At 60.1% G+C, this 27,586-nt stretch overlaps 4 protein-coding genes across 12 annotated transcripts; 1 reads left to right on the forward strand and 3 right to left on the reverse strand.

The window, feature by feature from the left end:
• Positions 1–160: 160 nt before the first annotated feature.
• Positions 161–15,119, reverse strand: WDR97 (WD repeat domain 97). Its single transcript, XM_089898500.1, is given in 21 exon segments — positions 161–6,595; positions 6,706–6,767; positions 6,864–7,405; positions 7,695–7,857; positions 7,944–8,065; positions 8,145–8,342; positions 8,445–8,620; positions 8,623–9,094; positions 10,077–10,160; positions 10,256–10,381; positions 10,463–10,897; positions 11,069–11,129; positions 11,405–11,526; positions 11,617–11,942; positions 12,019–12,326; positions 12,328–12,480; positions 12,552–13,257; positions 13,446–13,567; positions 13,734–14,362; positions 14,547–14,677; positions 14,882–15,119. Coding segments are annotated over 21 exon segments (5,379 nt in total). The 3' UTR covers positions 161–6,392.
• A 13-nt stretch (positions 15,120–15,132) lies between these two features.
• On the reverse strand, positions 15,133–18,203 carry MAF1 (MAF1 negative regulator of RNA polymerase III). 7 transcript variants are annotated; one of them, XM_022555477.3, is made up of 8 exons: positions 17,871–18,146; positions 17,005–17,130; positions 16,772–16,900; positions 16,532–16,697; positions 16,278–16,399; positions 16,078–16,197; positions 15,774–15,908; positions 15,133–15,647 (listed from the first exon to the last, which is right to left on the reverse strand). In XM_022555477.3, the coding sequence occupies exons 2-8, from the start codon at positions 17,085–17,087 to the stop codon at positions 15,626–15,628; spliced, it is 777 nt and encodes a 258-aa protein (XP_022411185.1). In that variant the 5' UTR covers positions 17,088–17,130; positions 17,871–18,146; the 3' UTR covers positions 15,133–15,625. The 7 variants fall into 7 exon arrangements, with proteins under 7 accessions (XP_022411185.1, XP_022411183.1, XP_089754618.1 ...); XM_022555475.3 differs by having other exon boundaries at positions 17,563–18,146; XM_089898492.1 differs by having other exon boundaries at positions 17,540–18,146.
• On the forward strand, positions 18,148–22,989 carry SHARPIN (SHANK associated RH domain interactor). Of its 3 annotated transcripts, XM_022555446.3 has the most exons (9): positions 18,148–19,028; positions 19,319–19,493; positions 21,578–21,715; positions 21,787–21,928; positions 22,013–22,103; positions 22,170–22,323; positions 22,403–22,521; positions 22,609–22,737; positions 22,827–22,989. In XM_022555446.3, exons 1-9 carry the CDS (start codon positions 18,672–18,674, stop codon positions 22,908–22,910), a joined length of 1,389 nt encoding a protein of 462 aa, XP_022411154.1. In that variant the 5' UTR covers positions 18,148–18,671; the 3' UTR covers positions 22,911–22,989. The 3 variants fall into 3 exon arrangements, with proteins under 3 accessions (XP_022411154.1, XP_022411153.1, XP_089754608.1); XM_022555445.3 differs by having other exon boundaries at positions 22,013–22,323; XM_089898482.1 differs by having other exon boundaries at positions 18,148–18,908; positions 22,013–22,323.
• A 1,135-nt stretch (positions 22,990–24,124) lies between these two features.
• CYC1 (cytochrome c1) lies at positions 24,125–26,582 on the reverse strand. Its single transcript, XM_022555464.2, has 7 exons — positions 26,433–26,582; positions 25,625–25,821; positions 25,416–25,542; positions 25,172–25,329; positions 24,916–25,076; positions 24,507–24,607; positions 24,125–24,427 (listed from the first exon to the last, which is right to left on the reverse strand). The coding sequence occupies exons 1-7, from the start codon at positions 26,559–26,561 to the stop codon at positions 24,323–24,325; spliced, it is 978 nt and encodes a 325-aa protein (XP_022411172.2). The 5' UTR covers positions 26,562–26,582; the 3' UTR covers positions 24,125–24,322.
• Positions 26,583–27,586: the final 1,004 nt, after the last annotated feature.

Raw genomic sequence — 27,586 nt, forward strand, 5'->3', positions numbered from 1 at the left:
GGACGAAGCCTCTAGGGGCAGTGATGCCCAGAAGAGCCACTTACAGGGAAAAATATGGCCCTGAAGTCAGGAGGTCATAACGTCCAAGAACCGGGACTTGCCCCGCCTGAGACCCATAGCCTCAATCCCAATCTAAACTTTCCTGAAAGTCCCATGGAAATTGAGGAAGAGGATGGATGAGTCCAAGGACGTGCCACCTCTCCAAGGCAACCACATGCTCGGGACACACAGATCCCGGCCAGGCCATAAGAGTTGAAAATTCCTCAAGGTATGGAATTAGAATATTGTGGATAACCTAGGTAAATGATGCCCTCTGGTGGGTACTTTTGACTGAGACAGAAATGTGCACCTTCAGGGCCCACTGGCGTGAGCAGGGGACTAATGGGCAGGCCCGTGATTTGACTGCATCAAGGATGTGTTTACAGTAATCACCAGCTAGGGAGCCTTAAATATGCCCACGGTGAATTAAAAGATCCAAAGTGTTTGGAAGTGATTTCAAAGTTAAAGGTACAAGAACTGTACAAAGAACCCCCATATAGCCTTGACCCTGAGACCTCAAATTCCCAGGTCACCCCAGTAATGACCTTTGTCTCACCTCTTGTGTCCAGGTGGGAACAGCTCTTCATGCCCTTGACACAGACCACCGGCCAGCTATCGTGTAGCATGTTCCTCGATTTGTATTTGTCTGGTTGTCTCCTGATTAGATTCAGGTTGTGCATTTCTGGCAGGAATGCTCTGGAGGAAATCCTGGGTTCTTTTCATCCTGTCCAATCAGGTGGCACAATGTCAGTTTGTCTCAACGCGGGAGAGGCTTATTTTGATCACTTAATTATGATGGAGTGGCCCAAGCTTCTTCCCTGTCAGGTTACTCTTTTTCTTCTTGTATTTAGTAAGTATTTTATGGGGGGATACTTTGAGGCTATGTAAACACTCTGTTCCTCATCCACCTTTCACTCCCTAGTTTTTGCATGTATTGTTTTTTTCTCTGAATTAGTTTTTACCGTGATGGTTTCCAAATGGCTATTTTCTAATTTTATCATTTATTGTAGGGAAAAAAGCTTTCTCTTTACCTATTTATGTCAATGTAGTCTCATGGATTCCTAGTTTATTCAAAGAAATATAATACTTTACTGTCATTATTTTGATCCTCAATTTGGCCAGTGGAAGCCCCTTTAAGGAGGCTTCTGTGTGTTTTTATTTATTTATTTTTAATTAATTAATTAATTTATTTTTGGCTGTGTTGGGTCTTCGTTGCTGTGCGTGGGTTTTCTCTAGTTGCGGTGAGCGGGGGCTACTCTTGGTTGCGATGTGCGGCCTTCTCATTGCGGTGGCTTCTCTTGTTGCGAAACACGGGCTCTAGGCACGCAGGCTTCAGTAGTTGTGGCATGTGGGCTCAGTAGTTGTGGCTTGCGGGCTTTAGAGCTCAGGCTCAGTAGTTGTGGCGCACGGGCTTAGTGGCTCCGTGGCATGTGGGATCTTCCCGGACCAGTGCTGGAAGCTGTGTCCCTTGTATTGGCAGGCAGATTCTTAACCACTGTGCCACCAGGGAGGCCCTTCTGTAGTTTGTTTTTTTTTTTTTTAATTTTTAAATTTTGTTTTATTTTTATTTATTTATTTTTGGCTGCGTTGGGTCTTTGTTGCTGTGCGTGGGCTTTCTCTAGTTGTGGCGAACGGGGGCTACTCTTTGTTGTGGTGCGTGGGTTTCTCATTGCGGTGGCTTCTCTTGTTGCGAAACACGGGCTCTAGGCACGTGGGCTTCGGTAGTTGTGGCACGTGGGCTCAGTAGTTGTGGCTTGTGGGCTCTAGAGCGCAGGCTCAGTAGTTGTGGTGCACAGGCTTAGCTGCAATGCGGCATGTGGGATCTTCCCGGACCAGGGCTCAAACCCGTGTCCCCTGCATTGGCAGGCGGATTCTTAACCTCTGTGCCACCAGGGAAGTCCCTTCTGTGTGTTTTTTGAAAATAGCTTTATTTGAAACCAAACAGGACCCTGCAGGGCCTTCCTGGGGACAGACACCCCCTCCCACCGCCACGTCCCCCACCTCTTGTTTGTAGAGGAGCTTTAGCCTCCTAGGCTGTCCCTGAGTTCCAAAGAGCAAATTGAATCAGAGAAGTGGGAAAACGTAGCAAAAAAGAGAGAGCAGTCTAGACAAAGTAATAATAGTTTAGCCATAAAACAAAGTCAAGGACCTTTAGTTCTACTTGAAGGCTATAGATAACATCCTGAGCCATATCCTTGAGTGGTTTTGCAGATACTAAAGCCCCCAGCAGGTGGAAGAAGTTAACTGCATGCTGACCACCAGCACTTAGACCGCAGAAAACTGATAATTGAGATTTCCAAAATACCTAGTACCCTGTTACCTCACCATCAACCAACCAGAGAACTGCGCACGAGCTGATCACGAAACCCATGACACTCTCCCTCACACTGTCGTTAAAAGCCATTCCCTGAAAGCCACTGGGGAGTTCAGGTCTCTTGAATATGAGCTGCCAGTTCTTCTTGATTGGCACCTGCAATAAACGCTGTACCCTCCTTCACTACAGCCCGGTGTCAGCAGATTGGTTTCGCTGTGCATCAGGCAAGCAGACCCAAGTTCCGTTCGGTAACATATTGAGATATAATCCACATACAGTACAGATCATCCATTTAAATTCAGTGGTTTCTGGTGTGTTACATTAACTGTTGTAAATGGTTGTAAAATACGTGTAACAAAATTGACCATTTTTTTGGCTGTGCTGCACAGCTTGTGGGATCTTAGTTCCCCAACCAGGGATTGAACCCTTGCCCTCGGCAGTGAGAGCGCCAAGTCCTAACCACTGGACCAACAGGGAATTCCCCCATTTAATTATTTTTAAGTGTATAATTAGTGGCATTAATCACACCCACAACATTCTGCCACCATCACCACTGTGTGTTTCCAAAACATTGTCACCCCCCCAGAGCAGGAACTCTAACCTCCCAACCCCTCCAGTGACCTCATGGCTATTTTCTGTCTCTACAAAGCTGCCTGTTCTAGGTTCTTCAGTGGTTACTCTTATGAGGCTATAATACAGTGTCAAAATGAAATTGTGTGTGTAGATTCGTGCCTTTTTTTTTTTAAAGATTTATTATTTAATTATTTTATTTATGTTTGGATGCATCGGGTCTTAGTTGCGGCATGCGGGCTGTTCGTTGTGGTGTGCTGACTTCTCTCTAGTTGTGGCATGCGGGTTTTCTCTTCTCTAGCTGTGGCACACAGGCTCCAGGGTGCACGGGCTCTGTAGTTTGCGGCACGCGGGTTCTAGTTGAGGCGCGCGAGCTCAGTAGTTGTGGCGCACGGGCTTAGCTGCCCTGCGGCGTGTGGGATCTTAGTTCCCTGACCAGGGGTCGAACCCACGTTCCCCGCATTGTAAGGCGGATTCTTTACCACTGGACCACCAGGGAAGTCCTTCCATGCCTCTTTATCCCTTGTGTAGATTCGTGTAACCAATGTCACAGTCATAATAGAGAATAGCTTCATCACCACAGAGATCTCCCTCCTGCTCCGCCCTCTCCTGCCCATCCTTAACCCCAGGCAACCACTAATCTGTTCTTCACCTCTATAATTTTGTCATCGCAAGAACGTTATTTAAATGGAATGTTTTGAGATTGGCTTTTTTCACTCAGCATAATTATCTGGAGATTCATCCAGGTTGTTGCGTTAATAATTTATTTTTATTGCTGAGAAGTATTCCATGGTGTGGATGTGCCACAGATTAGCCAGCCATTCACCTGTTGAAGGACCTTTGTGTCATTGACAGTTTGGGGCTGTTACAAATAAAGCTGCTATAAACATTGGTGCATAGTATGGTTTTGTGTGGACATAAGTCCTCATTTCTCTGGGATAAATGCCCAGCAGTGTGATTGCTGAGTCCTGCTTTTCAAGAAGTTGCCAAATTGCTTTCCAGTGTCTGGACCATTTTACATTCCCGCCAGCATCGTACACAGATCCAGTTGCTCCACATCTCCAGCATTTGGTGGCGTCACTTTAAATCTGAGCCATTCTTAATCTACACTTCCCTAATGGATGGTGATGTGGAGCATCTTCTCATGTGCTCGTTTGCCATCTTCATCTCCTCTTGGGTGAAATGTCTGTTTTGTGTCTTTTGCCTGTTTTCTAAGGAGATTGTTTGGTTTTTAGTTAATTTTGAGAGTTGCTTATATATTCTGGATATGTGTCCTTTGTGGATGTGTCATTTGCAGCTATTTCCTCCCAGTCTGTAGATTGTCTTTTCATCTTATTAACAAGGCCTTTCCCAGAGCAGTTTTAAAATTTGATGAAGTCCAATTTATTGATTTGTTTTCTTTTACATATGGTGCCTTGGGCGTTATGTCAAGACTCTTCATCAATTGCTAGGTCCAAAGGATTTATGTTTTCTTCCTAAATTTTTATAATTTTACATTTACATGTATGATCTGCTTTGAGTTTTGTCTTTATGTTGTCTTTTGCCATAACTTTTTTTTTTAAATCAGGAAATATATCTGTCTTTTCTGAGTGTTCTAAGTTAATTATTTTTCTAAATTACCTTCTGATATATTTATAGTTTTATTTTCTACTTTACAATCTTCATCTGAAAATTACTCTCATAAATGATGTGAGGAAGGGTGCTCAGCACTGTTCCTAAGTTCTTTAGATATAACAGTTCATTTAATCCTCACAGCAGTCCTGGAGGCATCATAGCATTATCATCCACATTTCATAGATTGGAAACTGAGGCTTAGAGAACATGGGTAACTTGTTTAACGTCACACAGTCAGGAAGTGGAAAAAAATATGTATTTATGTTTGCTATATATATATTTGGTATTTTAACATCTATAGTGGAAATCCCATTCTAGCTTTTTATACATTTAATTGGGTTGTGTGATTTTTTTTTTATTAATTTGTAGAACTTCTTTATATATTTTGGAGACAAGCCATTTTTAGTTACATGTATTTCAAATATGTTCTCCCACTCTGTGGCCTGACTTTTTACTCTCTTAATGGTATATTTTGATTAATATATTTCCTAATTTTAAAAGTTATATATTAATATGTATTAATAAATATATTAGTGTTTTCCTTTATGATTAGTGGGGATTTTGACCTGTTTAAACTTTTGCCCTACTTTCTCACGTTTGTATGTTGGTTTTTTTTTTTTTGGCCGCACCGCATGGCTTGCGGAATCTTAGTTCCCCAGCCAGGGATCGAACCTGAGTCCTCGGCAGTAAAAGCGCAGAGTCCTAACCACTGGACTGCCAGGGAATTCCGATGTCTGTATTTTTTAAAGCATTTATTGCTTCTGTAGTTCAACATAGAAACACCAGTAGATGCGGACTGCTACGGGCCTCAGTCCTTGTTGTAGCAGGTACAGTTCCTTTTATAAAAACGTCAAGTTTTTCAGTTATCTGGACCTGGCACTTCTGGCCCTCCTTGGCCTAGGAAAGAGCTGCCCACTCAGCAGCCCTGTAACAAGAGCCCCTGCGCAGGTTAGGGGCTGTAGGAAAGGTGTGGGAGACCAATTTTAACCACAAAGCCATTGAGCAGAAATGTCTAAAGTCAGAGGCTGAAAATACAGGAAAGAAATCGCTGCTCAGGCAACCCAGCAGCAGGATATAGAAAGCTAGAACAGGCCCGTCGCAAAAGCCGTCCTAGTAAGTGCGCACGTGGGCTCCACGTGTGGTTGGGTCAGTGCCCTTTGAGGTCATGGCAGTTCAGAAGAAGGCCGAGGCCCTGAGACCCTGTGCTTCACAGACAAGGTGAATCTCCTGGTGACTTTTAGGTTGAAAGGTCCAGAGAACACTGCCCCTTTACTGCTTCTCTGATAAAGCACACGGGGCCTCTTCATTAATTTTTCTCCTTTCCAGCCTAAAGGTAGCAAAGCTCCGACCGACTCCTGGTTTCACCTGCATCAAATGACTGCAAGTTCCCCCACACACACCTGCGACCACCCAGACCCTCCCCTCTCCCCGGCCCACCCATTAGTCTCCCCCTCCCCTCCTGAGCACCGTGGCTGAGTGCCTGAGCAGGGCCATGCCCGTGCGGCAGGTTCCCTCTCTGGGCAGACAGGCCCTCCCGCACCGAGAACGCTGCTCTACCACGTGCTGACCCGAGCCCAGACCCTGTCCCATCCCAGACCCCACCAGTCCCCCAGCTCCTGCCTCACACATGCAGCTGGCCACCAGCAGGTTCATGACACACCAGCCAGACCCCCCCTTTGCCCACATCAGGGGCCCCCAAAGGTGAAGGTGGCATCCAGTGAGCTGGCCGTGGCCTCTGGACTTTATTCGGGTCCTGGGCCTTGGCTGGGGTGAACAGCCGGCTGGAGAGCCATGTCCTGACTCCATGCTGGAGGGAAAAGGGGGAGGCAGGGTCAGGCCAGGGTCACCAGCCAGCTCAGCTGTAGCTGTCAGGGTCCATGTCATCTGGCAGAAAGTAGCGTTGCAGGGCAGGCTGCAGGAGCTGCGGGGGCAGCGGACGGGCAGGACTGGGCCAGTCTGGGGGGAAAGGCTGCAGTTCCACCCGGGGCAGTGGCAGCTTCAGCATCCGGATGGCGCCATCCAGGGTGCGGCCCGCCCAGAGCCGGGACAGCATTCGGCCTGGGGGCCAGCAGTATAGTGAGACCTTGGGGTGGGGTCAGTGTTCCGCGGGAACTGGGCTGGGGTGGGGTAGAGGTCAGGGTCCGATTTCTATCCCTGTCCCTACTCACCCCTCAGTTTCATTGGAGACCTCTGGACCTTGGCCTCCTGAAGCCGGAGGATGGAGTAGTGCCTGGAGGGTAAGGAGGCAGGTTTGGCTGAGCCCGCGCCTCAGCTGTTCCACACAGGCTCTGCCCCAGCCTCTTCCAGGGACCCGTGGCGTGCTCACCGGGGTTCCCGGGGCTGTGGCACCACCATGCTGGGCCTCCGTGGGGGCGGGCGAGGGGGCGGGGTCTTGGGCTCCTCCTGCAGGGGGCCCTGCTGCCGAGCCCCATGCTGCTCGCAGAAGAAGTTGAGTGCGTCGATGGGCCCCAGGTCCAGCATTTTTGACTGTGACCAGGTCGTCTGCTCCAGAGGCAGTGGCTCATCAGGCAGTGCAGCTGGCGCGGAGGATCGCAAGCGGGCCTCAGGCAAGGGGCAGAAGTGTGTCAGTGTCCCAGACAGTGCACGTTGGGTCCGCCCAAAGCGCATCTGTGCGAGCGTCTGCTGGGCCTGCAACTCCAGGGCGGCCAAGTCTGGCTCTCCGGGTGAGACCACCGGTGAGGGCGTCCGGGAGACGCTTGAGGGCATCACAGAGATATGAACAGTTGCCCCAGAGACCATGGAAATCTGCGACAGGGTCTCCTTCGAAGGAGGGTGAAGTGCTGAGGTCTCTGAGACCTCAGGCAGCATCTCTGACAACTTGGCTACAGATGGCGGCACAGTTTCCATCTGCTGGGGAGTTGGCCCGTGGAGGCTGGAGAGGTGCTGCCCATGGCTCCAAGCCTGAGACCCCACCCCAGACTCCCTCCTGGGGAGGCGCAGGAAGATCCCGGGAGATGGGGGAGGGGTGAGGGATGGGGGAGGATGGAAGAGGCGCAGAGCCAGAGCGGGGCAAGGAGCCCGCTGGCCTCACCTGGCTCTCCCCTCTGCACTTGGGAAAAGCCTGGGGAGAAGGCGAGAGGCTCTGCGGACAGGTGGCCCGCCCCCGCCCCGCCCCCACTCCCGCCCCCGCCCAGACCTTCAGCTGCCAGACCATCTCCTCCAGCTTCTGGCAACAGCGCTTGCGCAGTGCGGCCTTGGAGGCGCGCTCCGGGCCCTGGACCCAGGTCATCATCTCCTTGAACAGGAGGCCGTGCGGGTCCTGAAGGCCGAGTCCTTCCAGCAGCTTCCTGAGCTCCGGCCTGGGACAGGTGTACAGGCGTGGGAGGCTTCTGGGCGGCCTCCCTGGCAGCATCGGGGAGGAGGGAGGGAAGGGAGCGGAACTCACCGGCAGGAGGCTGGCGAGTAAAGGACGTAGCACAGGAGCTCCAGCACCACCTCGCGGGACTCCAGGGAGCAGGCCAGGAGCAGCTGCAGCGCCAGCATCACAAACTGCTTCTGCATCCTGTCCTGAGCGCGGGGGAGCGACACTGGGGCCCGAGGCCTGGGGCGGGGCGGGGCGGGGCCGGTCTGGGGACTAGGGGCTCACCTGGAGGCTGGGGGGCTGGTCCAGGTTGAGCAAGCGAACGAGGATGCCCTGCAGCCGGCTGCAGAGGTCTCTGCTGACGTCGGGCAGCAGCCTCAGCAGCGCGTGCAGGATGTGCACACGGTCTGCCCAGGAGGCCTCGTCCAGCAGGTCCATGAACAGCGAGGCCAGGCCCTCCACCGTGCCCACCTCGGGGTACGCCTGCAGGGATCTGGCGCTGAGGCCTGGCCCCCTGCGCCGCACCCGGGCGCTCCAGCCTCCCCCTCCCGTACCTGAGCCCGTGCCTCCAAAACTCCCCCGAACCTGCAGAGTGAAGATGGGGAAGAGCTTTTTGAACCAGTTCTGGCCGACGAAAAAATGCAGGAACCTAGGCAGATGCCCGCAGCGCTCTTCCCAGAGCGAGTGCCCGTAGTGGAACTGGGGGCAGTGAAGACAGGTCTCGGCCCTGGCGGTGTCCTCGCGGGAGCCCATGGGCTTCGGGATGCGACCCTCGGGGCTCTAGGGGCAGCGGCAGCAGCTGCAGACCCTGCCCGCCTCAGGCAGCTCCTGCGCCGCTGCCCAGCCCAGCCCCGGACGCTCACCTGAGCCTCCTGCTCCAGCAGCTGGTCGGAGAGCTGCGTGTGGGGGCGCTGCGAGTCCGAGGCCCAGTTCAGACCCTGCTCGCCCTCCTCCTCCTCCTCCCCTCCCCACAACTGGGTCCGCTTCTCCTGCCGCTTGGCGCGCCGCCGCCTCGTGCCCCGCGGCAGCCACGGGTCGTCCCGGCTCCCTCCTGGCTGCGGGTGGAGAGCGAGGCGTGGCCACGGGCGCGTCAGGGAGCCGGCCCCGCCCCGCCCCGCCCCGCCCCGCCCCTTGCCGAGGGCTCCGAGGCCGCTGACCTCCACAGGCTGCCGCATCTGCTGCAGCACCACCGAGTTGGGCACGCTGCCCGGGAAGCGGATGGGCCGCCGCCAGCACTGCAGGTGGAGCACAGCGGCGCAGGCTGAGGGCCTGGACTCCACCTGCCCCAGAGACCACCCCGGCCACCAGCCCAGCTCTGCCCGCCTGACGTCCGAGAGCTGAGTGGGGCTCACACGCCCTGCCCACGACACACACACAGGAAGAGAGAATCTCTAGAAATCAGGCCGAAGGGCAGGCAGCGAGTGTGGTATCAGCTGTGGTAACTGAGGACGGAGATCTGGGTAACAGCCGGCCTTTGGGGAGCCCTGACACCCACATGGTCTCCACAGGACTCAGCCCCCGGTCCTGGAGCAGAGACGCTGATAAGAAGGGGGCAGTAGGAGGGACTCCCCCGGCGGTCCAATGGTTAGGACTCCGTGCTTTCACTGCTGGGCCGGGGTTCAATCCCCGGTCGGGGAACCAAGATTCCACAAGGCACGCAGTGTGGCCAAAAAATAAAAAAAAAAAAAAAGAAGGGGACAATGGGAGCTCGAGGGGGGTTACTGGGGGCTTGGGTAGATGGAGTAGCAGCTGGAAGGATCCGTTACCCACCTGGGAAGGTAAGAGTGCCAGATGTGTGGGGAAAAGGGGCTGGGCCTGTCTGGGCATCCGGAGGGGGAGAGAGTGGGAAGGCCGGCTCCCACCGACTCTGCTCCCCTCAAGGGAGGGGACTCTGGTCTCGCAGACAAAGTGCACAGAGGCCCCAGCCCCCCAACCCTCGCGCTAGGGAGTGGCTGCAGGAGCAACCGCTGGCAGAGGCTCTGGCTTCGCCTGGCTCCAGCTCCGAAGTCCCTGGCCCTCTGGCAGCCAGTTCCCGGAGTGAGGAGTCAGGGCACACGGAGAGCAGCAGCGGCAAAACCGGGCCCGGGGTGAGGGGTGCAGGTGGGCCTGGCCCTCGGGTCAGAGCTGGGCACAAAGGCTTACAGCAAAGGGGACATGGGGTACATAAGGAGAGCCCCCCCGGGGAGGGAAGGGCCTCAGGACAGCAAGGGGTCTCACCTCATAGGGCTGAACAGCGGCAGGGAAGAAGCCCCTGGGGTTGGAGAGAAGCTCCTGGGGCCGCCTCTTCAGCAGCAGGGGGATCTGGGGATGGGACAGGGCTCAGAGCCGAGTTTGGACTCCAGTGTCCCTGCAGTTCTGCCTTCGGGCGGCAGCCTCCACCCACCTGGGCCCCTCACCCTGCGCTGCAGGTGGGAGGACAGTGGATCCGGGGCCACAGGCTTCTCCCCGTGGAGCCGCTCCCACTGCAGCTGCAGGTGTAGACTAAGGCCCAGCTCGTGGCTCGGGGAGGAGCGGGCCAGCAGCTGGGGTGGAAGGAGTCGCCAGGGGGTGGGGTGGGGACCATGAGGTGAAGGCAGAGGGGTGGGAGTGGTGGTAAGCCTCACCTGGGATGCTCTGCTGTGCAACCTCCGGTGGGTGGTGGGGGGAGGGGCAAAGCGCTGGCCCAGGGTCCCAAGATCCTGTGGTGGCGAGGCTTCAACGCCCCTGAGATCGGGGACATCTCTGGGCAGGGCGCACACGTCCCAGGTCTGTCTCTCCACTGTGAGGGTCACGGTGCTCCACTGCTGGGACTCTCCTCCGGAATACCTGCCCTGGCAGGGAGGGCAGGGCAGACGGGCAGTGTCAGAGGCTCCGGGTGAAGGGAGGGACTGGGGAGGCCCCACACTCACCAGCAGACCAGGGCCATAAATCAGATGGAGGTAGTTATCAAAGGCCTCCTGGCACTGCTGCCAGGAGGGGGGGCGCCGGGCTGCAGGGTCCACCAGCCCCAGTTTCAGCTGCTGAAGGTCTTGGTCCCGGGCAATGAAGGCTTCCAAGTCCTGGGGTGAGGGTCAGGGGTCAGCGCATTCTTCCTTGAGCCTTGCTGCGTGCCCCTAGACAAGCACAGGGATCCCAGGCCTGCCCCAGGGACTGAAGGGGAAGGGCCCGAGCCGGGGCTGGGGGGCAGGGCTGGGTCCCTGAGGTGGAGAAGGGGTCAGGAGCCGCCCCACCTTCTCCAGCACTGGCTGCTGAGGCGTGGCCGTCTGGCAATGGATGAAAGATGAGGCTGCGCTGCAGACAGGGAGGGACACAGGTGGGACACTGGGTGGCATTACCAGTGGGATAGGGCAGAGGCTGGGACAGGGACCCAGGGGTGGTGGCCAGGCCCCTGGTGGGGAACCACAAACAGCCAGGAGTGGGAAGGCCGGCACTGGGACGGGCTTGCGGTGGGTGGCCAAGGGGCCTGGGAGCCCTGGGGTCTCAGGTTGGGAGCACTCGGCCAGGCCCTGACCCAGGGGAGCCAGGTCGGGGCCTCCGGGACGGCTCGGTTGGGCCTGCCAGCAGACCTGAGGCTGGCCACCCCGCGCAGTTTGGCAAGCCTCTGCAGCTGGGCTGAGGTCAGCGACTCCTGGCTGGTCAGCGGCAGTGGAGGATCATCCACCACATCAGGGACATCCTGGCACAGCTTCTGAGCAGGGGAAAGGAGCCTGGAGCCCTGGCCTCGGTGGCTGGTCTGCCCACAGCAGCCCCACCCCGCCTACCTGTGCTCAGTGCACACCTTAATCAGGTAAGATGTGGGCAGGTAGAGCCTGTGGGCCACCAGGCAGAGGCAGGAGCCCAGGGCCAGCACCAGGTCCCCGCTGTTACTGCAGAAGCTCAGGGCCTGAGGGGCACCGTTTAGCTGCAGGAGCCTGGAGGGTTGTTCAGACCGACAGTCTGGCCCTGCTCCTTGGAACAGAACACGGAGGCAGCAGCAGAGGCAAGCCCCCACCCCTCTCCCACCCCCCGCCCACCGCAGCAAGCGGTTCTCCGCGGTCCAGATGCCGATGGTGCCGTCCAGGCTGGAGCAGGCGTACAGCTTGAGTGTGGGACAGCAGCACAGGCCTGGGGGGCCAGGACTCAGGGTCAGGGGCCAGAGCCATCTGGCGGCCCGGACTTCACCTCTGCCCTGCCCGCTCACCGGTGATGTGGTCCGTGGGGTCGTCCTGGGGCCGGTGATCGAAGCGTGGGCTGTTGCCCAGGCCAAACTGCACCAAGCCATAGGTGGCGCTGTTCAGGTCCTCGAAGCCCACGGTGATGCGATTCCCGAGGGCGCAGAGCACCAGCGCTGGGTGGCAGCAGGAGAAGGTGCGCAGGAGGCTCAGGCTCTCCTCGGCATACGGGAAGACGCGCCACATCTTCACGGTCAAGTCTCCCCCTGTGGGGACGGGAGCCACAGTGGGGCCTTTGGGGAGGGAAGGGGTTCCCAGGCCGGCCGTGGAGGGAGGAGAGGTACCCACCGGAGGACACGATGCTGTTCCAGGTGGACGCAATGGCGGTGACGGGGCCTGGGCCGTGCGCCTCCGTACGGAAGACCGTCTTCGAGGAGCTCAACTCAAGTACGGACAGGGTGCCATCAGTGTGCCCCACCACGAGCAGGTACCTATGGGTGACCACAGCCTGTTGGTGTGGACCCGGCCGCCTTGCCCAGCCCTGGCTGGCTCCGGCACCCACCGGTTCTTGTCCTTCCAGGCCCCGGCCACGTCACTGCGGCACAGCTCGCCCTTGTACTGGCGCACTATCTCCCAGGCGGCAAACGCGCTCCCGGGGTCCGTGAAGTGGCTGTAAAGGTGCAGGCAGCAAGGCCGGGGCGCCGGGGGCGGCGGCGGGCACAGGCGGTGCAGCACGCGCATGGGGCAGCGTGCTGCGTTGGCGCACAGCAGGTGCCCGGCGCGCGTCAGCAGCCACAGCACCTCGCGGGGCAGGCAGTAGGCCACGGCGGCCGCGCAGTCCTCAGGCTCCAGCAGAAGCGCGCTCACGGTGTGTCCGCTGGAGACCGACACCAGGTAGACCGAGCCGTCGGCGCAGGCGCACACGAGGCGCGTGGGCAGCTGCGCTTGCGGGGCCATGGGCGAGGGCAGCGCCGGCGCCACCTGCAGGTGGAGCACCGGCGCCGACAGCTGGGCCAATGGCGAGTAGAGCTCCCGCACGCGCCACAGCTCCACGCTGCGGGCGCGCAAGGCGAGCAAGGGCCAGCCGGGGCCGGCGGGAGCCAGCAGATGGCTCACGGTCTCCGACGGCCCGCTCGGGCCCCGGCGACTTGGCGCCACCTCACCCACCTGCGCCGCTGCCTGCAGGTCCCACGTGCGCAGCGTCCCGTCTTGAGAAGCCGACAGCACAAGGGCCGTGCTCGGGAGCACAGCCACCGCAGTCACCGGGCCTGCGGGAGGGGCTCGGGTCACTCCTGCGCACCAGGGACTGAGGGAAGGGGAGCCGTCGGTCAGGGTCATGACCAGGGCGGAGAAGCTTGGCCAGAAGCCCGTGGAGATCCTGTGCCCGGAGCTCTCAAAGGCAGGGCTGTGCCCAGGGTGAGGGGAGACCAGGCCTCAATAGCCACACACGGCACACCTGTGTGTCCCACGAACACCATCCGGATCTGCCAGTCAGCCTCCCACACCTTCACCGTGCTGTCCCGGGAAGCTGTCACCATGGCCCCCACCTCTCTACAGTACACCAGGTCGGAGATGGTGCTGAGGGGGGAAAGGGAGGCCCGTGGACTCAGGACTGCAGTGTGTGTGTGTGTGTGTGTGTGCGCGCGCGTGCGCACGCGCCGGCACCCCTGCCACGACCGGATTTGTGTCGCGGACTCACCTCATGATTTCCCCCTCTCCCACCAGCCCCTGGGCCCCTCCTCACGTTTTGTGCAGATCCCGACGCACATCTGTGAGAGCCCAGGTGTGCAGATCAAAGGTGAGCACGGCTGAGCCGCAGGCTGCGCAGCAGCGTGGGACGTGAGGGGGATGCTGAGGCCCGAGAGCCAGACGCGCAAGCGCACCCGAGAGGTTTGGCGGCAGCCACAGAGGGGACCCATGGGGAACCAGGCAGCGACCCCCTGCACGGAACTTCCAGAGCGCCAGGCTTCTGCCCGCCTCCGCCACCAGCAGCAGCCCGGCGTCGGGCACCGGCAGGCAGCAGACTGGCTCGCGGCCCGGCACCCAGCGCTCCACTGGCTTACTCTGCCACAGCAGGCTGAGGTCGGACCTTAGGATGGCCAACCCCGCTGGGCCCCAGCCCACAAAGCGGCCCACAGTGCCCAGCTCGCCCGGCAGTGCCACCAGCCCTGTAAGCGCGACCGGAGCTAGCAGCTTCTCTTGTGCCCAGCCATCCTCTCTGCGCAGGTGCAGGCGGCCGGCACCGTCCAGCACCACGAAGCGTCTGCCCATGGGGTCCTGTGCCACCGAACACAGCCCGGCTGCCACCTCCAGGCGGCGCAGCAGCTCTAGCCCGTGCGTCAAGCGCGCCACGTGCAGCTCGGCTCTCTTTTCCTGCGGACCGGGACCAGCAAGCCTGCCGTAAACTTGGCGGGGGCCAGGGGTTGGGGGGCGGGGGTGTAGGCAGCACCCACCTAGGGGAGCCAAGAGGATCTGGGCTGGGGTCCTGCAGGGGACCCCTAGGGGAAGAGCCGGGCCGGAAAGAGGCCTTGAGACGGATGCCATGGGCAAGCCGCACCTTTTCCACAAAAGTCTGGAGGCCTGTACGCAGGAGCAGCCACAGCTGGCGGGCACGGGCGCTCGGGGTCACATTCTGCCACCGAGAGTTGCTGGTAAAAAGCCGTGGGGCCGCCTCCTTAAACGATGACTCTGCGAACCGGCAGCGGAAGCCCTGTCGGTGTGGCCTTTGGGCCCCTAACCCTGGAGGTCGTGGGCAGCCAAGGCCCCTCCTGAGGCGCCTGCCAGGTTAGGGGACTGCCCGGGGAGTGCTGCATTCCCAGAGGACAGAACCAGCGCTTGAGTGAGGCCTGCGGCCAAGCGGGCCATCTGGGGGTCGAGGCCGGGCCACCTCACCATCCTCTTCGTTGAGCAGTCCTGGGTCCGGGACGTCGTAGATGTCGGCATCATACAGGTCCAGGTCTGGAATCAGGTGGTCGCCTTCTATGGTAAAGGGGTTGCTTGCGTCCCACACTTCTGGCTCCATTTCAGGAGCCGCGGGGTCCAGGCGGCTCAACAGCCCCCTAGGACCGTTGCTAGGATACCGGACGCAGCAGGCCCCGCCCTCGACGCAGGCCCCGCCCCCACGCCTCATGAGCCTCCGTGCGCACTGAGTCACAGAAACTTTTATTGGAAGCAAACCAGCTGCAGCAAAGTGACACTCAGTGCACGCTGCCCGATGGGCAAGGTGGGGAGTACAAGTGGGCGGATGACCCCTGGGGACCGCCTGCTGGGTCTCCGGCCCTTTGGGCTGGAGTGTGCAGGTCCGGGCCTGACCCTGCACAAAATACAAAAATAAACTCTGTGGTCCAGCTGTCCCTGCCCGTGTCAGTTCGTTTGGGCGGGGCAGTGGCTCTTCCCACCAGGCCCTGTGCCGTTGCTGTCCAGTCCAGCCACAGCGTGGGCAGCGGGAGCCTGTGGGGCTGAGGGGACATCCACAGGCTACAGCCAAAGGGCTAGGCAGGTGTGGCCTGGAGTGGCGCTGGTGCTGTGGCAGCGCCAGGATCTGGCCAGCAGCTGTGGAGGCCCTGGGGCCCCTCAGGTGGGCAGGTCCAGGCACTGTTTGAAGCTGGGTGAAGCGAGGGCCTCTGTTCCTCCTCTTCACATACAGATCACCGGGACCCTGAGCAACGGGTGGCACACAGTGAGTTCTGAGGAGCCCACACTCAGGAGACCAGGCAGAGGGGGCCCCACCCTGCCCTGCACACCCCAGGCTGAAGGGAGGGAGGCCACTGCAACCGTCACACACCTGTCCTCTTCCATGGTGCTGGTCTCCTCGTGGCCGCCCTCACGGCCTCCACCTCCACTCTCCTCCTCCTCCTCCTCTCCCCCGAGCTCCATGTCCAGCTCATTGCCTGCCTCCGACGGAGTGTAGGTGGATCCACTGGGGGTGGGGGGACCAGTCTTAAAACCGCCTACCCCCAGCCTGCTGCTAACCCCAGGGAGGGTGTCTGGGGAGGACAAAGTTAGGAATGGGGTGGGCCAGGCTGGGGAAACGGTGTGTGAGCCAAACAGGGAGGTAAAGGAAGGGAGGTGGACAGGTGCCAGCCAACCTGATAGAGCGGCAGCTGAAGAACACGATCCGTTTCAGCCGCTTGTTGTAGAAGAAGTAGTTGAAGGACCAGAGGCTGCCATCTTCCCCGAAGGGATCTGAGTCCAGGTCTGGGTTGTAGCTGGGGCGTGTGGGGCGAGATGTGGTGTGAGGTCCCAAGTGCCACCCACCCAGGACCCACCTGCAGGGACGCCAGCTCACCTGTAGATGTCGCACTCAGCCAAGCAGATCTCCTCATCCACCGCGTTCCACAGCTGCGGCTTCAGGGCCTTGAAGTCCTCGCGGACAGCGGAGAACAGGCTGCAGTTGACTGCGTTCACCACCTAGGATGGTCACAGTCAGGGCTGACGAGGACCCAGGGCAGCAGGCATGAACCGGGCCGAGCCCCTGTGAGTTAGGGAGGACACCAAGCATGGTTGTGGGCCTACAGGTCCCTTCCCCGACCCGACCCTCACCCAGCTGAGGCTGGGCTCCCGGCTGAACTCGTGGCTCCGGGCTCTGCTGAAGTCGTAGTCCGGCCGGAAGGACTCGTTGAGCGTGGCGATCAGGTAGAAGAGGGTCTTGCGGCTGCACTTGTCGCTGAGGGGGCCCTCATCCTCGCCACCCTGGCTCTTACTCAGTCTGCACAGAGAGAAGCGTCAGCCTGGCACTGCCCCGCTTGCCAGTGCACAGTGGGCAGGCCCTGCCCGGCTCACCTGCTGGGGCTGAGGCCCGAGGTCTGGGGTGGGGACAGTGCCTCCAGCACATGTGGCTGGCCCTCCTGGCAGAACTGCTTGAACATGTGCTTGTCGTCGCCCGCCATCTTACACGAGTAGCTCTCAATCCTAGAGACGCAGGCACAACCATGAAGCACGCCACCCCCGCAGGCTCAACCCAGAGACAGGGCAGAGTGACCTCTGAGACGCCAGCCCCAGAGCCCTGGCCTCACCTGCCAATGATGTGGGCATCTCCTGTCTCCACGGTCAGCTGCGAGTTGATGGCCTCGAAGCTGGAGTTCTCCAACAGCTTCATGTCCCCGGGGAGGAGGTCCTGTGCTCCGAAGGGCTACGGCTACCTGAGGATGCAGGTCAGTCCATGGGTGTCTGGCCCTTGGGGCTCCACCTTCAGCCCTCCTCCCAGTAAGTGGCGCCGCTGTAAACAACTTGGGTCCCTCCTGCAGCCTGCTCCCAGGCCTTCAGCACTGGCGGGAGAGGTGATGAGAGCGGCATGTCCAGGCCCCAGATCAGCCACACCTCTTGCACCTCACAGGAGTTCTTGGGCCAGGCTGGGGGACCCACCGGGGATCCTGCTAACCCCGGGGCTGCTGGGTTAGTCTCTCCCTCAACACCCCCCATCTCGACACAAGAGCCCTACCCACCAAGGGGGGCCCTGCGAGCCCGCGAAGGGACGTGACTCCTGCAGTGCCCCTCCGGCCGGGATCCTCAGCCCGGGTAAGAACCGCACCCAGTTAGGAACCAGATCACCTGGGGCTCGGCCCTGCCGTCACCTGGACGCGGCGCTCTTTCCTGTTCTGCAGGCTGCTTTCTAGTGAGCTCCTCCGTTTTTCTCCGAAAGTACGACAGGGAGCGGAGGGAGGCCCCGCGGCCCCCGAAGGGCCTGTCAGCCGGGCAGCTAGGGCGCTGCAGCGTCTGCCGGGTCTAAGGGGAACCCCAGCCAAGCCGCGCGAACTACAAGTCCCAGGAAGCCGTGCGCCTCGGGAGGCGCGCGTGCGCTCCAGCGCGAAGCCTGCTGGGGGCTGTAGTTCTGGAGGGCCCGAGTCGGCGCCGGGCACAGGGCGTACCCCTACCTGCTTACTCTGCGCTCAATCGGGCCGGACCGGACCAGGCAGGGTCAGGTCGATTGGCGTCGGTGCGGGTGAGAAGGCGGTGCGGGCCCCGGGTAGCGCGGACGCCTCAGGACCGGAGTGCGGCGCCGCGGCCTCCGCTCGGGCCGCACTGTATCCGGGGAAAGAAGCTCCGCAGCGACGTCCCGTTACTCCCGGCCCCGCCGGCCCATCCGATCTGCCACCGCGACATAGCCTCGCCCGTGCACGGCGCCCGACTATCGCGACCGACCTGCCCGCCGACCGCCACAGAAGGCCCGAGCAAGCGAGCGAACGACCTCTACCTCCCCGGGCCGGACAACAACAAGCGTCCGCCAGGCCCGGCCCCACGCGTCTGAATGGCCCGCTCCAGACGCCGGGACCGGGAGCTCGCAGAGCCATTGGGGGCAGTACCCGCCGCTCAGTCCTGTCTTCCACTCCTACTGGCTGTGGCGCATGTCCGTCATCTTCTCGGCCGTGCGAACCCGCCTTCCTCCCTGGCGTTCATTGGTCGCGGCCCCTCGCCGGCTCCGCCCCGGGTGCTGTAGGTGTGGGCTAGAGGAGGCAACTGAGTGTTCGGTGGGCGGCGAGAGGCGGGCGGCGGCCCAGAAGGAGCCTGGGAGTACGTCCGGCTCCCGCCAGACGCGGGGGTCGACAGGGCCGTTGGGCTGCAGCCCCCAGCCGAGCCTCTAGGGCCTTCCAGTTGTGGCCGGTGCTTCAGTCCCTGACGCTTTGCCCAGAGTACAGGCCTCCAAGCCCAGCCTCGCCCGCCGGAGTCCGAAGACCCTCTGGCCATGTCCATCGTGGGCGAAGCGGGAGGGTCAGACGGCTCCAACGCTCGGGCGGCGCCCGGAACCCCAGGCTCGCGGTCCCAGTTTCCGGCCGGTGGAGGCGCTCAGCGGCCCGAGGCCACGGAAGCGGGCTCGTGGGGCCGGGCCGGGACCGGACCGGAGATGGCGCCGCCGGCGGACGGCGCGGCTGCGGCCTCGGACCGTGGCTCGGCTGCGGTGCTCCTGGCCGTGCACGCCGCGGTGAGGCCGCTGGGCGCGGGGCCGGACGCAGAGGCGCAGCTGCGGAGGCTGCAGCTGAGCGCGGACCCCGAGCGACCAGGGCGCTTCCGGCTGAAGCTGCTTGGCGCGGGGCCCGGGGCGGTGAGTCGGGGCGGCGGGAGCTGGCCGCTGAACCCGAGGCCATGCCCTTCCATTCGCCAGCTGCGTGCTCTTGAGCAGTTACCTTTTCTTTGCTTCTGTTTCCTTGTGTGTTAAATGGGGATAATGCTGGTACCTCCCTTCGTAGGACTAGTGTGAGAGTTTCATAAGGTAATACGTGTAAAGGACTCAGGACAGTGAAAGTGGCCTGCAAATGTTACCTCGTGTTCCTTTGATCATCATGCAGTATGTGCTGGGGGGAGGCACTGAGCCCAGACTCTCCCTCTCCTCAGGTCAGTTTGGAGTGGCCCTTGGAGTCCGTCTCCTACACCGTCCGAGGCCCCAGCCAGCATGAGCTGCAACCTCCACCAGGAGGGCCTGGGACTCTCAGCCTGCACTTCGCCAACCCTCAGGAAGCTCGGCGGTGGGCAGCCCTGGTCCGAGGTGCCACCGTGGAAGGACAGAATGGTCAGTGCCCTGGAGTGAAGATTCACTGGGACCGGGATAGTGTTAGTTCTGCAAGAGAACAGGAGTAGCCCCAACCCCCCAGGTCTCGATGGGGGGGAGTAGTGGGGAAAGCTGAGCCCACCTTACCCACTGCTGGGGTTCTGGGAGGACTCCCAGGAGGGAGGAAGTAGAGAAAAGGAACAGAGACCGAAGAGCTGGAGCCTGGAGTGCCAGACAAGTGTGGAGGGGCAGAGCACGCAGGCCCTCAGGACCTGGGTGAGAAGACGGACTATATGAAAAGCTTTGGGAAGGTATTCAGTGGGAGAGTGACAGGCTCAGATTCGAGCTACTTAAGACTGGTTGAGACCTGCATTCGTGTGAGTGATGCAGATAGGGCCGGAGAGAAGAAGGATGTTTCAGAGATGCTTAGGAGATGGAATTGGCTGGATTTCCTTGAGGTTTAAGTGGAAGAGTGAGTGGTTGAGACAGAAAGCTGCAAGGAACAGACACTGGGGAGCTCCCAGATAGAGGGCCTTTTTGGGAGGGCACAGAGGTGGTCAAGTTCTTAAACATGTGGGAGGGAAGGGAGGTAGGTGGATCTGGACTGGGGCTGGGGCTCTAAAGAGGTAAAGGTTGGGGGTAGAAAAGGTCAACCAAGGTCACCAGAAGAGAGAAGTGGGAAGAGAAGAGGGTCGGGAAGGCAGACAGTGCACCAGGGAAAGTCCACAGATGCATCAGAACAGCCGTCAGAGATGAGAAGAAAACCATACACTGAGATGAAGACGACAGCATCGGCAGAGAAGGAAAGGCCTTTTTTTTTCGTTCATTCGTTGTCCGTTGGTTCACCAAATGTGTGTTCAGCACCTGTAGTAAGCACTCTTTTAAGGCCTTAGAGATTTAGCATGAATAAAACTTTAAATCCCTGCTCTCTCGGAGCTGGCATTTCCAGAGAGGAGACAGACGTATAAAATAAGTAAAATAAATTCTGTCAGATGGTGGAAAGGATGGGAGCGCTGGAAGGGAGGGGTTTGCAATTTAAAATAGGGTGGCAGGGAAATCCTCATTAAGGTGACCCTTGAGTGAAATTTAAAGATCATGGGGTGAACCATGTGGCCTGGGAGCAGCAGGTACAGAAGCCCCAAGGCAACAGTATGCATGACATCTTTCGGGCTCAGCTGAGGCCAGGCCAGGCCTGGTGCTCGGTGCTCGGGAGCCCTGCTTACCTCGGTGGGAGGACAGCTCAGAATACTGAGGACACCACAGGAGCCGCATCAGCACCGCGTGGGCAGGGCCTCAAGTGGGTGGTAAGAAGCAGAGACGGCAGCATGCCCAGGGCAGGCATCGGCTGGAGAGGGTTTGGCATGGGGGCAGCCCAAGGTGTTCTGTGATGATGGTAGAGCCAAGAGAGAGGATGGAGGTCCCCGAGGACAACAAAGAGGCCATCTTGGGGCTTCCCTGGTGGCGCAGTGGTTGAGAGTCCGCCTGCCGATGCAGGGGACACGGGTTCGTGCCCCGGTCCGGGAGGATCCCACATGCCGCGGAGCGGCTGGGCCCGTGAGCCATGGCCGCTGAGCCTGCGCGTCCGGAGCCTGTGCTCCGCAACGGGAGAGGCCACAGCAGTGAGAGGCCTGCGTACCGCAAAAAAAAAAAAAAAAAGAGGCCATCTTGACTGCAGGGCTCCTGGTCAGCAGTATGGGGTGGGCTCCTTCTGAGGACCTCCTTTGGTTCTGCTGCGAGGCCAGGGAGCCTCCTGGCTGGCTGAGAGGGCCTGTACAGGCCAAGAGAAGGGGCCCGGCCTCTGTGGAGGAGGGGCACGGGTGGGACTGGGCAGCAGAAGGGACCAAAAGGACTCCAGAGCCCAAGGAAGAGCCAGGTGCAGCTCTGAGTGGAGTCAGCTGGGACCTCTGGAGTTTGCAAGGGCCAAGGCTGGGGAAAAGGCCTGGCTTTAAGTGTGGCCAAGGCGGGGCCCCAGCAGGGGCTGAGCTGAGGAGGGAGGAGACAAAGGTACCGGAAACCTGAGGTCAGAGAGCAGAGGCCTGGGTGAGCACTCAGCTGGGGGCTAGATCTCAGGAGACCATCAGCCCACCCCACATCTTCCCTCCTAGGCAGTGACAGCCTGATCCCAGCCCTAGGCTCAGAAACGTGCCCTGTTTCCCCGCCCAGTCTCCTTGAAGTGCCTGCAACCAAGGCCCCCCAGCCCAAGGTGGATCTTCTTTGGCGCCCTGGAGATTTGATGGAGAAAGGTAAGGGCAGGGGGCTGGAGGGGCTGGGGGGCAGCCCGCGGGGGGCTGTGACGGCCCTCTCTCCCCTGCAGAGGACCTAGCAGGGCACCTGACCCGGGCCATAGAGGGTGGGGATGAGAAGCGGGCAGCCCACGCAGCAGCCATCCTGGCCCAGCATCACGTGGCCCTCAGCATCCAGCTCCAGGAGGCCTGCTTCCCTCCCGGCCCCATCAGGTAAGGCCTGGGGCTTCCATCTCACCCGCCCTCCCAGTCCTCTCAGGTCCCCGGTCTTTACCGCTGACCTACACTCTGGCCTAGGCTACAGGTTACAGTTGAAGATGCTGCGTCCTCTGCCCACATCTCGCTGGCAGTCCACCCCCACTCCACCATCGGGGCCCTCCAGGAGCAGGTGAGCACGGGGTCTGGGGAGCCCTGCTGGGGGGACCTGGGTGACATTCCGACACTCTGGCCCCAGGTATTCTCGGAGTTTGGCTTCCCACCGGCTGTGCAGCGCTGGGTCATCGGGAGGTGCCTGTGTGTCCCCGAATACAGCCTTGCTTTCTATGGGGTCCGGCGGGATGGGGATCCTGCTTTCCTCTACCTCCTCTCAGCCCCCCGAGAGGCCCCAGGTCAGTCCTTGATTGGAGTGGGATGAGGAAGGTGGGGTGCAGCCTGACATGGTCCTGAGCCTTATTCCCTCTATGGCAGGACGCAATCCTCAGCACCCCCAGAAGATGGATGGGGAGCTAGGCCGCCTGTTTCCTCAGTCACTGGGGCTGCCCCAAGCCCCTCAGCCAGCTGGCTCCAGCCTGCCCAACCCCCTTCAGGTGGGCAAGGGACTGGGCAGGGAGGGCCTAGGAGGCTGTGGGCATTGAAGGAATGGGTAAGCAGTAACTGTGTCCTCACCTCCCCAGCCCGGCTGGCCCTGCCCTTCCTGCACCTTCATCAATGCCCCAAGCCGACCCGGCTGTGAGATGTGCAGCACCCAGAGGCCCTGTGCTTGGGACCCCCTTCCCACAGCCTCCACCCAGCAGCTACCAAAGGTACCAGGGGCAGAGGCAGAGGCAGGGGAGGGGATGGGGGCAGGGGGGCAAAACAAGCAGAATGACCCATCTTCTGCCCCTGCCCGCAGGTCACAAGGAGAGAGGATGGCCCTTCCCTTCCAGGCCCAAGGTCCCTGGACCCCGTCCTGAACCTCTCAGGGAACCTCTGCTGACTGACCGCTCGCTGGAGACAAAACCGGGGTTGCCAGGGAGGGGCTGTGAGCTGGAGTCATTAAATACACTTGTGAGCCAGCTGGGTGCCCCTTTACTGTGCCCTTGTGCAGACTGGGCTGCTGGGAGAATGCAGAGCAGGGCGCAGTCCCACTCAGATGAAACTTGGCAGAGGCAGGGGTGGCGGCTCCCGAGCTGGGTCCAGGTGGCTACTGAAGAGCATACTTGGGACGCAAGTCCCCTGAAGTCTCCCAGGCCCCAAGGTTGCTTAGGACACCCCCCCCTGCCTGCTGACCACTGGGCTGGGCCCTCTGAGCCCCACCCAGCCCTCAGCTGACTGGCCCTCCTTTTCCAACCAGCGCTTTTCAGGCACACACCCTCCCTCTGCCTTTCTCCTCTCTGCTCTTGCCCTCCCCACGCTGGTCCCCACTCCTCTGGGCTAGTCCCACCAGGCTGCCCTTATATTCCCTGCTTGGGGACAAGAAAAGCTCAGAGGATAAGAGCCCCGAGCCAGGGCCCAGGGCTACTACTAAGAAAACACCGCCATGGCTCTCCTGCCACTGACAGGTCCATGGCTGTGTTAGCCCAGCCACTGTCTGGCCGTGTGGCCTGAACCCACTCCCAGCCGCCCTGTAGACTGCTAGGAGGTGCTGTCCCCTCACAAAGACCGTGACCCTTGAGTCAACAGCACTTCCAGCTGCCCAGCCAAGAGACCAGAAGCACCTCTGGGTGGCCTCCGCCTGCCTCTCTGCTTCCTTGGTGAGGTTGAGTGCTGCCCCTCCTCTCCCGGCCACCGCCCAGCCCTGCCTGCCCCTGAGCCCCAGGAACAGCTCCTGCAGCTCCTACTTTAGGCCAGCCTCTCCCTGGTTGAAATGCTATGCAGGGCTCCCCACCGCCTTCAGGATGAAGGCCAAGTGGTTCAATACACAGACACTGGTGGGTTACTGCAGCAGGGCCCTGGGTCCCTGGGCTGTGTCCAGGTAAGCGAAGCCCTTTCCACCTGGAACCAGGTTCTCTCCACTCCGGTCAGTGTTGCCGCTTTCTCTAACAGCTAGTTCTCTGCTTCCTGTCCCACGTTCGCTGCTGGCTGGACTCCCAGCATTCAGGGCAATGTTGACCACACTGCACTGGACACCCCGGGAGCTCTGAGGGCAGGGATCTTCGTCCCAGAGTCCTCTGCAAACCTGTATTCCCATCACACAATAGCTCAAATGGGTATGTTGAGAAACTTAATTTATTTCCATGATGGGCGCTGAACGATCTGGAGCTGGAACCCCGTCTCCTGCCCCTTCCCCTCTGTCCCAGAGGAAGAGGGGCTTGGCCAGGAGGGCCAGCTGGGACCTGAACAGGCCCAGGGTGGCCCCTTGGCTTGAGGACCCATTCAGGCAGGACAGCAAGCAGACACTGGGCAGGGTCACTTGGATGGCCGATATGCCAGCTTCCGGCTCTTCAGGACTGACCACTTATGCCGCTTCATGGCATAGACCAGGGGCAAAAGCAAGCCCATCACCATCAACATCTGGGGGGAGGCAGGCTCAGAGGAGGGAGGCAGAAAGGAGCCCTGCCAAACTCCCAGCCCCTCCGCCCAGCCCTCTCACCTTGAGCCCCATGCGTTTGCGATGGTCGTGTTCTGGTTCAGATGTCCAGCGCAGGAAGGTACACACGTCCTTGGCTACCTGGGACATGGTAGCTGGGGTGCCTGGACCAAGGACAAGTGGTACGAGCTGCCCGTGGGTGTCCCTGCCCAATTTGGGGTAGCCCAAAGAGCATCCTCCACCATGGGGCAGAGACGGGTTCCTGCCCACAGCTTCAAAAGGGATGGGACCCACCCTACCACCAGCCAGCACACAGATGGCCTCAAGGCTGCCCATGAGCCTCCTCAGAAACACACAGTGTCCCAGCCAAGGAAGCTGCAGGCACTCTTGGGCCAAGAACACCAGGAGAGCATCCCTGGCAGTGGGGAAAGTAGGACCCAGCTTGCCCACCCCCAGCGTGGGGGCCTCTCACCGTCGTCAAACTCCAAGACTTCATTGTAGATGGGAGGCGCCATGCCAATGGCCTGGCCAGGAAAATACGGATTGAAGTAGAGGCCTTCTCGCAGCGACACCCCAGTGGGTGGCTCACAGTAGCCCGTGAGTAGGGAGAAGACGTAGTCCTCACCACCGTGCCTGGGACCAGATCGGGGTCTCCTCAGCCCCTGGCATGAGGCAGCCCTTCCTGCCGTCCCCCGCCACACACACACCCGGCCACCGCAGGCCAGTACCTAGCTCGCACGACGTAGCTGAGATCAGGGGGCAGTGCTCCGTTGTTGGCCGCTCGTGCAGCCTCAGGGTTGGGGTAGGGTTTGGGGAAGTAGTCAGACAGCTTCCCCGGCCGCATGAACATCTCCCCGTTCTCGTTGGGGCCGTCCTGAACCTCCACCTGCCACCAAGAGCCCCATCACAACCCTGCTGTCCAGCACAGCAGGAGCCCCGATCTGTGGGTCCTCGGCATCCCCACGTCCCCACCTCCTCAGCCAGCGCCTTAGCTTCATCCTCTGTGTAGCACACGCCCACCAGGTGGCGGTAAGCCACGTAGTCCATGCTGTGGCAGGAGGAGCACACCTGCTTGTACACCTGGAAACCCCTCCGGATGCTAGAGACATAGAAAGGGTTAAGGGCGCCGAGGATTCCACCCCACCCGGCCCACCCAGAAATTCCCCCAGCCAGCCACACACCTGGTGTGGTCCAGGGAGGAGAGGAGGCCGCGGTGGGACCACGGATAGCTGGGGGGGTGCAACTCCAGGTCACTGGCACTCACCGCTGAATGCAGAGCCACAGCCAGCCCTGCACCCCCTGCCGCCAGCATGCCAAGCGCTGACAGAATCACTTTCCGGCCCCGGGACGGGCCAGACTTCGACGACAGGGACACTGCCTGCAAGAGTCCCGCTCAGCGCCTGCCAGAACACCACCCAGCCCTACCTGGGGATCTGACTCTCAGCGCCTACCTCTCCCAACTCAGGCACCCAGCACCGGCCACCTCCCGCGCCACTGCCCTCCCCACCCTCCCCGCTGTGGACCCCTCGACCGGAATTCGGCCCTGAGGGCGGGAGGGGGGGGTTGTGAGGCGTGTTCTTAGATCCTGGGCCAGGAATCGGGCCGAAGTGAGCAAGGGTGCTGGGGCAGGCCAAGGTCACAAGCAGCTGGCCGAGATCAGGCTGAGGTCACTTTAGGACGCGGGCCCAGTCTGGAAGGCCGGAGAGGGGAGCGGGCCTGGGCGCGCCCCCCGGGGAAGCGCCCAGTCCCGAGCCGGCAGCGAGCCCGCCCCGCCGCCCCCCACGCTCGGCACCAGGTGCCTGTGCTGCTCGGAGGGGTGGGAGCGCAGCCCTGCTCCCAAGGTCGGCAGGCAGCGGGGGTCCGGCCGGGGCGGGGGCCCGGGTGCGAAGGCTGCTCCCGCGCTGCCCGGCCCGCGCCCGGAGCCTCCCAGCGGTGACCTTCACCGGGCTGCGGGTCCGCGCGGCGGCCAGGGTTAAGACCAGCTCTCACCTGGGGTGTTCGCAGTGGGAGCTGCCCGGGCCGCGCACCGCTCAGCAGACCCCGGGACCGCGCGCCCGGCAGCCCCGCGCCCCGCGGGCCCAGCGCTAACCCGCGAAGCGAAACCGCCGCTGCCGCCATATTGCCCCTCTTCAGCGCGGCCGCCGCTACCGTGGGCCTCTGCGGCGCCGAAAGAGCTTAAACATCGCGAGAACCGGGGAGCGTGGGAGGGCGCGGGGCGGGGGCGAGGCGGGGCTCTGTCAGTCAGGGCCGGGCACCGCCTCGCCGCGCTACTCCGGTCGTCGTGGAAACCAGCGGTTGGGCGGGTCCTCGTTGCGTCTCTCTGTTGCCGTGACAACTCCCAACAACCCTGGTTTCCCTGATCCCGCCGCTGGTCTCCGGGGCTCAGAGGTGCTGCGCCCCCCACGCCCGGACACCCCCAACCCGGAATCCACCGCTTTTCGAAGGCATCGCACGCTTTCGTCCAGCAACATTTCCAGACCTGGCGCGGTGGCAGAACACCCTCACTGCAAAGCACTGATATTACTTAACCAGTCAGGTGATCCCCTGGAAGGCCCCTCTTGCCGAGCCCACTCAACTTGCCCAGTGCTAGTAGCCTATTCCCCGAGGCTGTTGAAGGCAATTACTGGCAAGTGTTGTAGTTTCAAAGCTGTAATCTCCCTGAGGCAATGGAGAACAGCTGGGGCAAATAACAGACTAACCAAAAAGCTTAAAAGGAAGAACTGGGGATGTATACATTGTCCACAGGGGCGTTGAAAAGCCCCACAAATTTCCGGAATACAGATGGTCAAAAACATAAGTAGGGCTGTGCATATACTCATGAAAGACCTGACCTTGAGTCTCTGTGCACAGGTGAAGCCTAAAGCAGAGTTGTAAACTGCCTGGCTGAATTCCGAGAGCATGTCCCACATACACACAGAGCCACTTGGGAATGACAGAGATTTATTGGTTCCAGACACTTAAGGAAATTTCTGTCAAATCATTTATCTGACCACTAAGCTAACCAGGTAGAGACTTCAGTGGCTACCCATGACAAATAATAGACTTGACAGAATTAGTTCAGAAAAGCCAATACACAAACACAACTACCATAGCAGCAACAGCAACAAAACCTGGAATCTGATTTCCAGAAATGCCACATTATA

This window comes from Delphinapterus leucas, chromosome 17 (genome assembly GCF_059928025.1).
Source record: "Delphinapterus leucas isolate spDelLeu-1000000601 "Yukka" chromosome 17, BTC_Dleu_Yukka2, whole genome shotgun sequence".
NCBI classification, from domain to species: Eukaryota; Metazoa; Chordata; class Mammalia; order Artiodactyla; family Monodontidae; genus Delphinapterus; species Delphinapterus leucas.